Below are 14631 nucleotides of genomic sequence, written 5' to 3'. Positions count from 1 at the left end.
GAACTTGCCTGATGTGTGCTTTTGTAAAGTTGTTTGAAGAAGCAACATTTATGATACCAATAAAGATGCCATCATCTGATTAGTAGATAGTCAGTAATGACCATGGGATCTGCAACATTGGTCATCTACTAAATAAACTTAAATATGGTGTGAAATAAGGGTTGTTAAATGCATTCATGCCTAATGTTTATATGTGGTACTCTCCAAAAGTTCTCTGACTTGTACATTAAACATAACTAAATCTAGATGCAGTCACTCTTAAAGTACTTTCCTTGAGAAGTAGTACACTTTTGTCATTGTTAGTACAGTTGTTTGTAGTAGTTGTGGAACTCTTCTGGCCAGATAGAATGGAGTTACCTCAGTAACCTTTTGTTCTCTGCATAAGAGGTGGCCTTGTAAATGTTTTTTAATTTTTTGGGAAAAGAAAAAATTGCATGGTAAGAGATCAGGTGAGTAGGGGGGATGTGGTAATATAACATTACAGTATCGTGTTTATTGATATTTATTTATTATGTTTATGTATGGATGCATTGCCAAATTTTCTCTCACGCCCACCATACTTGCTTGTAGCCTATCTTTCCTTATTCACATTGGCACCTTTAAGAATGACTTTAATAATTCACAATACTATGATGGCAAAAAAAAAAAAAAAAAAGAAATTGTTTTCCCTTTTGACTTGTCACTGAAACATTTTTGACTTTAGTGATTGAGACAGTTTCCAGGTCAATGATTCACACTTTGTGGGTTAAAGAGAAAACACTAAATCACATTTCCAGTGATGGTGGGATTAGGAATAATGAATTATTAGACTCCATTATGAAAAGGTTGCAAATTGTCATATACTTGTGTTGATCGTTAGTAAGCATCCAAAGCCACCACATTCCGAGCAACCCAATGCCCATTCAGTTCATTGTTTGTTTGTTTCAATTTTTTTGAGGCATGTGAGCAGTTAAAGGTCTTACAGCATAGTCAGTACCTCTTCCTTCTAAACTTTCTTTTCACTCATTGAATTCATGATACCATTCAAATGCTAGTATGAGATGGAGAATCCTCTTACAAACCTGACTGAATATTTCCAATATTTCCGAAGCAGATATCACCAAGCGTTAGAAAAATTTGATGTTTGTGTCATGTCCCAAATTAGATATTTTTTACACTTAGATATGATAAAATAAATGCACATAGCAACAAAACATAAATTGAATTAACAAACTTCTAGGTTGTTAATCATTCAGTAGATTGAAACTTGCAATTTGACAACAGCAAATTGTGCTATGTTTATTGACTGTAGTGCTGTGTGACTAGTCCACGAAGTTCTTGACTCTACTATAGAGTATTTAATTCATTTTTAGTAAAAAATGAATGTAGAAAATTTGTATTTGAATCAACATGAAGTTAAGTTGTACAGGAACAATGTCATTTACAAGAGATATATATATACGCCTTGATATAAACTCAGTTAGTTTTGTTCATATATATATATATTTCAAGCTTATTTTTATTTATTTATTTTTCTTAATAGGTACTGATTCATGAAATGTTACATGCACTTGGTTTTTCTCAGAAGCTTATGCCGAAATTTAAAAACTGTGCTTTAAGTGGTGAGTGTACTATGCTGTGATTTATCCATGACAGAATGGATTATATATTTTTTGAATATTTATGTATTTAAGAGGGTTGTTTGTATATTGTTGAGTAATAGGAATCTGTTTCGTAGAGATGGACAATGTTTTTACTGATTGAGATATTGTGAATTTATTCATATTGTGTTTTTAATTTATGCTGTATACCACCAGATTTTCCAGAAAAATGAACAGAAGATTAATTACTATAATTAATAACCACTCTTATGCCGTGTGAAATTAATAATATAGTTTATTAAGCTTATAGCCCAAACCATTATACATTTAAGGTGATGTTTCAGGCATCTTACTCATACCCTTCACCAGACCATGCTGTTAGGGGTAAAAAAATAGAAAGGGTTACAATTTGAATTATATTCCAATAATTATTAATTGTGAATTTTAAGTCTAAAGGATTTTACATTAAATTTCCATTTTGGTTTCACTAGAAAACAGATTAACAATTAAGTAAATACTTGCATTAAAATTAAATTCTTACCTGCTGTCAAGAACCTGATGTGCATACTGGCAAGAAGTGCTGCCAACAGTTAATTTATGGGTGAGGGATTAAATCTATTGACCAATAGTAAGATGTCAAGTTTTACTTCCTGGATCCACTAGTTCTTGTAGCCACGTGGGAAGGAGCAGCAGTGCATAGCACACGCTTCTTAATTAGATCGGGGTTCAAGCCCGTCACCACCAAATACGGAGGATGCGGAAAGGTCAAGGGAATGACCACCGCATATTCCCAGAGCAATATGGCCTTAGTTGCTAATGCTCCTAAAAACCAAATAACAAAACAACCACTAGTTCTTGTTGGAGTGGAAGCTTGGGGTGAACTTTGCCCTCATACTCTGATCATCTGTTGAAATGAATGTGTAGGCCTTGAATAATTAATGCTTCATGCTGCCGTCTGGGCACTGGTATCCAACAAGAATAAGTAAGACTAGTCCTCCATTGGTGAAGCGTTACTTATTCAAGTTAGTGCCATATCATGATAACTCATTGTGAAGGTATTCACAATATGAGATATATGTAAATGATGCCACTTTGTAACTACTTAGTAGTTGGCTACGTGTAGGCATGATGCTATTGCACAAACTTATACTTTAATTATTGGAATATAATTCAAATTGTAACCCTTTCTATTTTTCAACCCTAACAGCATGGTCTGATGATGGGTATCAGTGAGATGCCTGAAACGTCACCTTAAATGTATAGTGGTTTGGGCTATAAGCTTAATAAACTATATTATTAAGTTCACGTCATACAAGACTGGCTATTAATTATAGTAATTAATCTCCATGGAAAACAACCACATAACATCTTTTCCTAACTGTATTATAACTGAAGGTTGCATATTGTGTAGAAAAGTACTAGTTTTAATTTAGGCATTATGCATACACTTTTTAAAAAAGATGTGAATCTTGGAAAATGTGAACATAAGAGCAACCAGATCAGTTAAGGAATAAAGGGGCACTGTTACCACAAAAGACTTCAATTCTGAAAATTGCTTGGAAATTAGGCATTTGTGAGGAATTTATTGAAGTTTTTAAGGCTTTAAATGAATAGAGTAAACTTGATGATGGTATTCTAAGTCTTTCTCAGACAATGCACACATCATCATCAGCTATTTTCAATCCACTGCAGGATGAAGGCCTCTCCAGCAACTTTCCAGTTCGTTCTGTTTTGTGCAATGGCCATCCATTTACTACCCACAAACTCATGAATTTCACTATCCATCTATGCCTTTGTCTTCCAGGTTTCCTTCTAGCTCCTCTTGGGTACCATTCTGTTATTTTCTTAGTCCATCTGTCATCATGTCTTCGAGCTGTGTCCTGCCCAAGAGCATTTTAGTTCTTTAATTTTGATAAGAATATCCTTTATTTGAGTTTGCTGCCTAATCCATGTGTTTCTCTTCTTATCTAACAGTCTGATTCCCAATATAATTCATTCCATTCTTCGCTGTGTAGTTTTCAGCTTCTCTTCCAATTTTTTGGTGAGTACCCAAGTTTCACTTCCATAAGTCATGGTGGGGAATTTACGTTTCAGACAAATTGGGATATGCTCCTCAGTATGTGACTATATTTCCTGAATGCTATACACCCAAAATTTATTCTTCTCTTGACTTCCAGCCATTTATCATTATTACAGCTAATGACTTGTCCCAGATAAGTATATAACTCCACCTTTTCAATTACAGCTCCTTCAATCATTATATCCCTTTCTGTGGCATACCTTATTCATCATTACTTTTGTTTTAGCCATATTCATCTTTAATCCAAAATCTTTACTAACTGTGCATAACTGATTAAGATTTTCCTCTAATTCTTTGGGATCGTGGCTTATGACCACAATGTCATCTGCAAATCGTAAATGGTTTAGGTACTCTCCATTCACATTGACTCCTTTCTGCGACCAGTCCAATCTTCTGAAAGCTTCCTCAAGGGCAGCAGTAAACAGCTTCGGAGATATTGTGTCTCATTGTCGAACTCCTTTTCGATTTTAAATTTGCTACTGTCTTTGCCTAGTCTAATAAAGAAGATAACGTTCTCATATATTTTCTTCAAAATCATAATATATGGGGTGTCTATGCCTTGTCTTTCCAGTGTCCGAAACATTGCCTTATGCTGTATGGAGTCAAATGTCTTTTCATAATCCTCAAATGCTAGGCATAATGTTGTTTTATATTCATTTGCTTTCTCCATTAGTTGTGATATTACATGAAGGTGATCCATAGTTGAGAATCCTGGCCTAAAGCCAGCTTGCTCTTTCGGTTGATTCTCATCAAGTATTCTTTCTAATCTGTTAGTAATGACCCTTGTGAACAACTTGTAGATGTGGGATAACAAGCTAATTGGTCTATAATTTTTGATTTATCTCCTTTCTTATGCAACAAAACTATGATTGCATTATTCCACTGCTTAGGTGCCACACCTTTTCTAATACATTTTGTGAAGAGCCTTGCCAGTTTTTGTGTTATGTCTCTTCCTCCCAAATTTAACAACTCTACAGTAACTTCATTTTCCCACCGGGGCTTTCTGATTCTTCATTTTCTTCAACGCATGTTCTGCCTCACCAGCAAGAATATCTGGTATGTCGTATATGTTGCTAATTTGCGATCCATCTTCCCCACTGCTGGCATCATTCCCTCGATCCTTGTATAATTCTCTATAGTAGTCTTCTGCTATTTGAATTATGCCTTCTCTGCTATTTATAAGTACACCATTGCTATTCTTCCATTTCAGTATCATTTGTCTTTCTGTATTACTGCTCATGGCTGCTGATTTAAGTCCTTTGTTTTCCCTTAATGCTTGTTCTACTTTTTTTGTGTTAAATCTGCTTATGTCCTCTCTGAGTTTCTTTCTAATGGCTTTGCATAACTCAGTATACTAAGTTTTCTCCTTGTCAGTGTTTCTCTTGCTCTTCATTTGTTGCCTTCGGTTCATCATAATGAGTGTTTCTTAACTAATTTTTTCTTTTTTGGATTTCTGTTTCCCTATAGGTTTCTTGGGCTTTATCGCTTTCAGAAAGTTGTAATATTCCTCGTCGATATCTTGGTCCTGAGCAGTCAGCAGAAGCTCAAACTTGTTCTTAAGTTCCAGTACATACTGCTTTTTCTCCTCTTCTGTTATCTCAAAGACCTTCGTATTATTTACTCGAGTAGTTTTTTCCTTTCTTTTCTTACATATATCAAGTGTGCATCTTACCATTCTGTGATCACTTCCAACATTTACTTTGTTCAGGATGGTAACGTCATTCACGATATATCTTCTGTTAGTGAGGATGAAGTCGATTTCATTAGTTATTAATCCTTTTGGGCTCTTCCATGTCCACTCTCTGTTCACCCTTTTCTTGAAAAAAGTGTTCATTACTGACAATCCTCAAGATTCTGCAAATTCCACAAGGCTTTCACCTCTTTCATTTCTTTCACCAATTGCAAAATTTCGTATAGTTCCCCTTTCTGTGCTGTTTTGTCTTTTTCCAACTTTAGCATTGAAGTCCCCCATAATAATAGTGTAGTGGGTTTTCTGCTCATCTAGAAGACTCTCAATTTCGGTGTACATTTCTTGAACCTCTTCATCATCATGATGGCTCGATGTTGGTGCATAAATCATTATAACCTTTAGCTTGTACCTCTTAGAAATCTTGAGTATTAGTCTTGACACCCTTGGTGATGTATTTTTGAATTCCAAAATGTTGTTTTTTATATCTTTATGGACCAGAAACCCAACTCCATCTTCGCTCCTTTCACTGTTTCCATTGGTGTACAGCAGATTTCCACTTGATAAACTTATAAGTGATTCATTTCTTCTTCTTGTTTCAGTCAAACCGATGATGTTCCAATTCACATTTTCTAGTTCCTTTTCCAGCTCTAATATCCTGTCTTCACCAATGAGCAATCTTACATTGTAACAGGCCAAGTTCAGTTTCCGTGAATGGCAGCCTGGTCGTACCCAGTGATTCTTAGCACCCTCTGCTTCCACTCTGATCCTCTCACTGCCGTAAGAGGGAGAGTTAAAGCTGCTGGGGACTGAGAGCCATTTGTTTCATCGTGTTGTCATATGCTGGAGGGTTTGGTCTTTTCCTCTTCATGCTGACCACGCGTCTTGAAGAGAACCACTACACGTTCGTTGCCACCTAAGTGACGTAACAGGGCTTACCATTGAGAAGTTGTGCATGAGTGGATTTTAGGGAGGCAGGCCAACCGGACTTCTCCTAAATCTTCTGTAATAGAAAGATAATGGATCCATCAGTGTTTTAGATTAAGTGTCTGATAACACACAGGATACCTGTTCCCCTCTAAGCCCCTAATGCGCACAAGGGGCATAAACTTGAATTGAAAAGGATGGCTGTAGGACACATATGTGAAAATTTGCTTTAACCAGAAAGTAATTGATTTCTGGGACCAAGTGCCATCTGGTATTGTGGAAGTGGGTAGTTTAAATAAATTTAAGTAAGAATTAGACATATTATTAGAAGGGATGGATAGATGAAGTGGGTAGTGTTTCCCCACCTTTGGCTGATGCTGTATAAACTTACTTCCTTGAATCATTTTGCTAGTAATTCATCTGTAATGCTACTAAATAACACTGATTCGAATCTGTAAAACGTCTTTATTATGATATATAAAATAAAATAAAATAAAATGCGTACTGATCGTATAACTGCATATTAAAATATTAAAACAAAATAAAATAAAACGTATAACAAGAATAAAATACAATAAAATATATAAAATTACAATTGATAAAAGTTGTTTAAAATCACTAGAACCACTAACACAGGAGCTTTCGGCAGCAGCGGCCACCTTCATCAGCTGTAGTGGTTGCAGAATGACCGACAATCTATATGTACCACATACATCTCAACAGGTCTGCGACATGAACTATGGCATCTGCGCATGGTTCACTTCTTGTGCATTGGAACCGGAAAGTGGACGGGCCACTCTAAACCATTCGTCTCGTCTAAGGGCTTCAAAGAGTGGATGAATGCGACGGCCCTTATCCCTATTAAGACTAGCGCTCGGGTGACATATTCTTAAACTCTCCAGCCATTTCCGGTTCCAGAAGTCATATGCCTTATCCACAATCACGGCATTCTTTAGCAGTAATGCCATGCCCAGTTTCCCAGGCATGTTCTGCTACAGCTGAACCTCCGTAATTTGCAGTCTTAAGGGCTCTATTGTGTTCCCCTAGGCAATCTTTTTTTTTTTTTTTTTTTTTATGAAAACCCCAAACACGAAAGGTATCAAAACCTCTAGTACTTAGTACCGTGCATGGGTTGAAAGAGAAGTATGGGGGGGAGGGGGGATGCCAGAAACTTTGCTCTAGAGACTAAACATGGGTTTCACCACTTCAAGCCTCCAATAAGCAAAGTGGTGGTATTTCACCGGTTGATGAAAGTCATCTACCACCTACTGCAGTTTCCATTTCTTTTCCCCCACATAATACCCCCCCCCACAATCAGGCCACTCAATTTCATATATGACCCCACTAGTGTCATTACCCACAACAGGATCTTTAGTTGCGGACACTACTGTGTGCAGCCCAACCTGGCAACTGCACACAGCGTATCTTATACGAACGTAAGATACGGGAAATGGGTTCCGAAATGCCCGGATAGTAGGGGATGTATGCGGTGGAAACAGGTGTAAAAGCATCCCTGTGATTGTTGTTCACACCTCTTAAACACCTCTCAATGGTGCTCTGGAGGTAACCGCACGTTACTAGGTCCGCTATAACACATTTAATCTTGTCGCCTCTCTCTATAGACAAGGAGCAGTGGGATCCTCCTTTCCATTAAGGCCTTAACCACACTACTTTTGTGGCAACTGGCCTGAGCTGTTTTGTATTGGCTCCGACACATAGGTTTTCTGTAAACCTTAGTTTTCAAGTGTCGTCCTTCTCTGTATGCGCACACGTCTAGGAACGGAAGGGCTCCCCCACTCAACCTCCAAAGTAATAAAATAAAATAATAAATTTCTGTTTATACTCCGGGACGACCAAACGGTAAGAGGAGTTCACAAGATAGACAGAATACAAGAAACAGCACCATATTCAGCAGTCACGGGCTTGAACCCCGGTCACTCAGGGCAAGTGTACTTATGCACCCACGTGCCTGACCACTAGGCTACGGCGGCCTGGTAAACTGAATATAGTAAACCCCCGCTATTCGCGGTATCTGTATTTGAGGTCGCTGATTTAATATAAAATGAAACCTAAAAAAATGTGAATTTTAAAGTGCTGTGAACATTTTCTGCCATAAAAAAACATGGGCGTGGCTAAAATTATCTTTCCCGGTCAAAACAGCACTCAGTGGGTGGGGGAGAGGGGTGAAAAAATTGCAAGCGTGGATGTTTCTCGCTAATCCTTGTTCAGTGTGTTATGCGCTTGTCATGGAAGGTTTCGTCGTTTGCTTTTAATTTATATGCTTATAAATTGAATAAATTTATCAAAGTGATAAATCTACCATTTTGCAGTGTAAAACAGACTTTTTCGAGCGTGTTAATGGAAGAAAGTGACTTTATTGTGGACAAGTTCTTTCTAACTTGTAAAAAAATATGGCTACGAATAACAAGGGAAATGTGAAAATATCAAAGAAGGTGATGACATTAACGAATAAAATTGAGTTATTAGACAAAATTTCTAATGGTGAAAGTGTCTCCTCAGTGGCAAAACATTATAAAATCAATGAGTCAACGGTACAATCAATGATCAATCAAAAAAATCGAAGAAAAAATCCGCCGTAGTGTCCGTAAAAATGCGCTAATTGCTTCAAAAATTTGCTCTGTAACTCATGATGTTAAATTGGAAAAAATGGAAAAAGCTTTAAATCTGTGGATAGAAGACCGAACTCAAAATAAAATTCCGTTAAGTTCACTCATCATTCGTGAAAAGGCAAAACTCCTTTATCAACACTTTAGCGAAACTGGTGACAGCATTGGCGGGATAAGTTTTTTAGCTATAGCAACGGTGCTGGATTGAAAGATTTGCTGAAATTTCTAATAAATATTACATTTAATATTAAATTCTTATTTTCATTTCGATGCCTTATACTTGTATTTCACTATGTACTGTCTATGTACATAGTCATATTATGAAGGTACATATAATACATACATAGACAAAATTTTAGACTAGTTTTTCTTATATATATTTCATACTTTGGAGCGGAACCCCTTTATTACTATGGGAGCAATAACTCAGTATTTGTGTTTTCGGTATTCATGGCATTTCTCAGGAACGTAACCACAGTGAATAGTGGGGATTTACTGTATAAGGCGAACTGCTATTCAACCAATTGAGTATTTGTATTTTGTGTCCTCTTTGTATCACCGTGAACCTGTCATCAATGTATCTCTTCCATGCACGTAATGGGGTCGGACTAGAGCTCCCCAACATCCTATCTTCAAATTCTTCCATGACTAAGTTGGCTATAATTGCACTAATAGGTGAACCCATGGCCACTCTGCGAACCTGCTGGTACATAATCTTTTGGAATAACATAGTGGTACTAGATAACATAAGCTAACACCTTCACAAATATCTTCACCACTTAGGGCTGTCCTATATTTCAAAGTACCATTCTTACTCAAAGCCTTCCACACACACAATCCAAGCCGTGTTCGACTGGTATACATGTGAACAAAGAAACTACATCAAAGGATGCCATAATCTTACCCTCTTCTACCTCTCGAGCACGGACAAACTGTACAAATTCCCTGCTGCTTTTAATAGTATGATCTGAGTGTTCTACTACGGGGGATACAAGTTCAGCCAGAAATCTGGATAGTGCATGCGTCGGACTGCTCACAAACAACACAATGGGCCTGAGAGGTACCCCAGCCTTGTGCACTTTAGGCTGACCATAAAATCTAGGCAAATGACAGCCCGATGCACGCAACATCCAGGAAACCTCCTCGGATATTTTTATTTTATTTTATATTATCATAATAAATACGTTTTACAGATTCGCGTCAGTGTTATTTAGTAGCATTAAGGTGAATTACAGAGTTCCTGACTCCAGAGGACTTTTCAATGAATTACTATTGCTAGTAATACTAATGATGCACATTAATATTAGTAGCGGCTATTGATGCAAGGAAGCAAGCTTATAAAACTTCACTAATCCATACCCTCCAAGAATTTGTCTAGTTCTTCCTTGAATTTATTCAAACCACCTACTTCCACAACAACTGATGGAAGTTTGTTCAAACAATCAACCACCCATTGTCTGAAGCAAACTTCTGTACATCTATCCTACAACCATCCTTCCCCAACTTGAATTTGTGCCCTCCTGTGTGTGTGTAATCTCAGAAAGAGGAAGAAAGCCATCAACACTTAGCTTACTTAATCCATTCAAAGCTTTAAACACCTCGATCAGATATCCCTGCAGGTACCTAGTCTACAGATGCTGCAATATGCAGAACCGAAGCTTTTCTTGGTAAGAGCACCCTTTTGTTCCCTTCACCAATCTGGTTGTCCTTCTCTGTGCCTGTTCCAGCAGATCTAAATCCCTTTCTAAAGTGAGGCCTCTAGACCTGTATAAAGTACTCAAGATGTGGCCTACCATGGTTGAGTTGTCCTGACAGCCTGTCTGCACTGCCCCCAGGTCTTATTTATTTTTCACTACCTTGAGTGTAGTTCCACACAGTTAGTCTGTTAATATGGGATTACTGCTACCCATATACAGTACCTTGCATTTGTCAATGTCAAACTTCAACTGCCATTCCTAATTTTCCTAGATCTGGTTGCAGAAGAAATAGGAGGAAGACAACTATCCTTCCATTCATTCTCATTACTCTTTCAACTATACCTCTCCACCCACAAAACCAACATACAGGTACAGGCTATAGGAGATCACTCCATCTCAGATACTTTAGAAAAGTTCTCAGAGTTAAATCTTCCAGGTTAGATATCCAGAGAGCTTTCTACTCAATAGTCACTGCAGAGCACAGCCATACCCACAAGTGTCTCACATCATACATAGTTCTCACAGACCAAATGGCTTCAGTTACAGCTTCAAAGACAGCACCACAGTAGGCTGTAAAACAAAATGGCCACTGTTCAAGAGAAAGTGCAACGTGCTTTGTAGTTTGCTGTTACAAATTCACCAATTCAGGTTCAATTCAATATAATTATTGTCAGATTTTTAGGAAGGATTCACTGAGCATGCCAACCTTTTATGTATGGAAGAAAAAGTTCAAGAAAACTACAAGTTTATTGCATGAAAAAGTTAGTGGATGGCCTCGTGTGTCTGAAGTTTAGGAGGACATTCATGATGCATTCCGTTGAAGCCCAAAAAGTTAGTTTGATCCACTTCAAATTATAAAAATCAACTGTACATGGTGTCCTTTATAAAAAAGCTTTATTATTTGCCTATAAAGGTGCATACTAGGTGAGTTGGTGCAGTAGTTATTACCAACAGACAACGTTAGCAACATAACACTCTTGATGCCCTTTCCCCAAATTACTTGGCTGTCTTGGTTATCAGACATAACTCTGCTTAGTTTTTTTCTTGTGGGGTTATGTTAAGGGTGAAATATTCATAACAATTTTACCTGAAATGTTAAGCAATTGGGAGGTTGAGTTCAGAGTGTCATCCTCAGAGCTAAAGAAGGGTGCACATTCAATTTTATTGATGTAGATCAAAACATTTTGAGTTATTATTTGTAATTGTAGAAAACAGTAATGTAAGTATGCATCTGTTGAAAAGTTATGGACTTTTCTAATAATCCAGGTTTTAGTTTTGGACACCTAGTATGATAATCTAAAGTTTATAAATCGTATACCCATCTCTAAGTAGTTCCATTATAACTTCAACCTAGCCATCGATGATGACCTTGTAGAAAAAACTTGCAACCTTTGATAACAAAATGTTGCAGCTGAATGTTTATAATTACAAGTCTTGTTAATTGCAAACCAGTGTACCCTCGTGCCTTTTATAGACTATTCTGAATTATATTTTAATTTAATACTAATTTTTTTTTTGTCTTTTATCAATATTTTAATTAACTTTTTTAAATATTTCTGTTTTTTAGAAGTTTCACATTGTTCAGAGTGGAAAAAAATTTTTGAGGCAGATGAGTATGGTGTTAAAAGGTTAGTCTTCCCACTTGTTGTTGAGAAGATGCAAGAGCATTTTAATTGCACAGAAAAGGATAATTTTGGAGCTCCAATGCAACTTACAGTAAGTAATAATGTGATTATTAAAAATATCTCCAGTGTAGTGAAATAAATGAATGCCTCTTATCATTCAAGTAAAATAATTAGCATCATAAAATTATCAATATATTAAAATTACCATTATTATTAAATATCATATAACAATATCTGTTATATAGAATAGCCTTTACAAATAACATTGTGCAACAAACATTTTTTATGCAAAAATCTAAGTGGTTCCTCTAGAGTTAAGAACTAATCATAGTAATTAACCTTTACGTCTTATAAGATTTTTGAGAAATTCCAATTTTTACATTTAGTGGAAAAGAATAAATTATATGAACTATATTTTGAATCCAAAAAGTTTAACTGTAGTGGCTGAAAATATATAAATAGCTAAGTAGGCTCTTGTTAAATTAATATAGCAAACTCCCTCTTAACCAGATCTCAATTAACTGACTTTTCGGCTAAATTGATCTCATTCTATAAACAGTTCAACATAGATTAGCCACTTGATAATCTGTAATGTGGATTATTGACTGGCTTGATTAGTCACACACTACTAACCAAAAGATGTGGGACACTTGCAGTTATGAGCGAAAAATGAATTTGTTCAGAGAAATTAATAGTCCAAAATTGGACCAATAATAGAAATTATTGGTCCACCTTTGGCTGCAGGAAAACCCTGTTTCTCTTTAAAGTTGTGATGTGGATTTAGCTGTATGACTGAATATATAAGACTTCGTATAAGACATATAGCGATACTCAGCCAACCTTGTATACTGTGTCTTGGGTCCTAGATTTCCAGAGGGTTGGGAGACAGTTAAAAGGCCCTTAGAATCTCTTTAAATTTCCTGTTCTCTTGTTACATGATTTTGACTGGTGTTTTTATGATTAAACTGAACACCACTTCAGTGATGTCTGGATGGTGAGGGAAAGTGAAGGTTGGTTTGCTATTGTCTCCTCCTTCATGCATTGAGTAGGTTTAAACTTCTCTGTGATTTTAGTAATGATCCTGTTAGTGGTTAGCTGTTTTAGTATGTTTCAAAGAATGTTTCAATATCCTTTACACCAAAGACAAGTCTAGTCATGGACTTGAAGAACACATGCAATGTGTGGGTTTCATTCAAGTTAAACATACTGCTTGATCTGCTTGAATCTGCCATTGATGTGTCAATGACTGATTAACACTTATATTCAAAGTTGTTTACTTTTTTTAAATTATGAGTTTCCTGTTGAGAATTAGTACTTATGATGATTAGTAATGACCAGATACTTAATTTATATTATAATTATTCCAAAATAAAATTAAATAGATATGGTGATATTTATTTCAGCTAAAATGGTGCCATATGAAACTTTAATGCACAAAATATTATGTTAAAACATGTTATTATGAGTTAACACTGTATATATTTAAAGGTTAATTTTTAATGGTTTAATTAAGATTTACTTCCATTTCTTGGCTATAAGAAGCTGAACCTTTTGTTTAATTATATTTATTTCTTATTAGGATGATGCAAGAGTTGGTTCCCATTTTGATTCATTGCTTTTATATGGCAGTATCATGTCTTCTGATCTTGGTGAGGTATGTGATTCTATGTTTATGTGTTTGTTTGTAATGCAAAGTTTGTTGAAATTAGCATTAGCTAATTTCAATGAAGGATTTAAGATAATACCTTCATCATGTTCTTACTTAGTTAAAAACTACAGATAACACAATAATTCTACACTTTCATTTGAAGCACCCTGCCAGTATTAAATATCTATTTGGGATGCAAAAAAAAAAAAAAACCTCAAAACAATAGCAGGAGTGTGGTGCCTTTACTTCACCAATCAGTTTTTTTTGGGAAAATAAAGGCACAAAATAGTAAGTAGTGTAAAATTGGAAACTTTGAAACTTTAAAAATTTATTTTTAATTCTGGCATTATATTGTATAATAAGATTGAGAAATATGATTATAAACAGTCTTGTTCTTAAAAAAACAAACAAACATATTTCCCAACCAACTAACTATACAGCTCTAATTCTGGGGGTATTGAGTGAAACCAAAGCCTTATGGAAATCTGCTATAATGGTAGTGTTTTTTGACATGTGTGGGGCTAGACTTTTCCAATTAAAAAATTAATGAGAGAGATTAAAAGTGGATATCACATTGGAGGAATACTAAAATTCACACTGTTATAATTTTAATAAATATTTTAATTTATAAGTTTTACTGTTATAACACCAAGTGCACTTCCTAGACAGCTAAAATTCATGTAATCAGAGGCATGCTACTGGTTTCATTAGCAGTTTAAGTTTAGTCAGAAAATGCCAAGTCATATTCAGATGTGAAGGG

General features: G+C 35.9%; 1 protein-coding gene across 1 annotated transcript in view; it reads left to right on the top strand.

The window, feature by feature from the left end:
* The window catches only part of LOC150088529 (ciliated left-right organizer metallopeptidase-like), a 189946-nt gene that overhangs the window by 50855 nt on the left and 124460 nt on the right, over positions 1-14631 (top strand). The window contains exons 7-9 of the mRNA XM_090370219.1: positions 1523-1601; positions 12166-12314; positions 13803-13877. Coding sequence (XP_090226345.1) covers positions 1523-1601; positions 12166-12314; positions 13803-13877 — 303 coding nt within the window. The remainder of the gene's footprint in view (positions 1-1522; positions 1602-12165; positions 12315-13802; positions 13878-14631) is intronic.

This window comes from Mastigoproctus giganteus, chromosome 3 (assembly GCF_048544385.1).
Source record: "Mastigoproctus giganteus isolate SK-2022 chromosome 3, ASM4854438v1, whole genome shotgun sequence".
Lineage (NCBI taxonomy): Eukaryota > Metazoa > Arthropoda > Arachnida > Uropygi > Thelyphonidae > Mastigoproctus > Mastigoproctus giganteus.
Note: the sequence above shows the minus strand (reverse complement) of the source record. Positions and strands in the feature narration are given on the sequence as shown.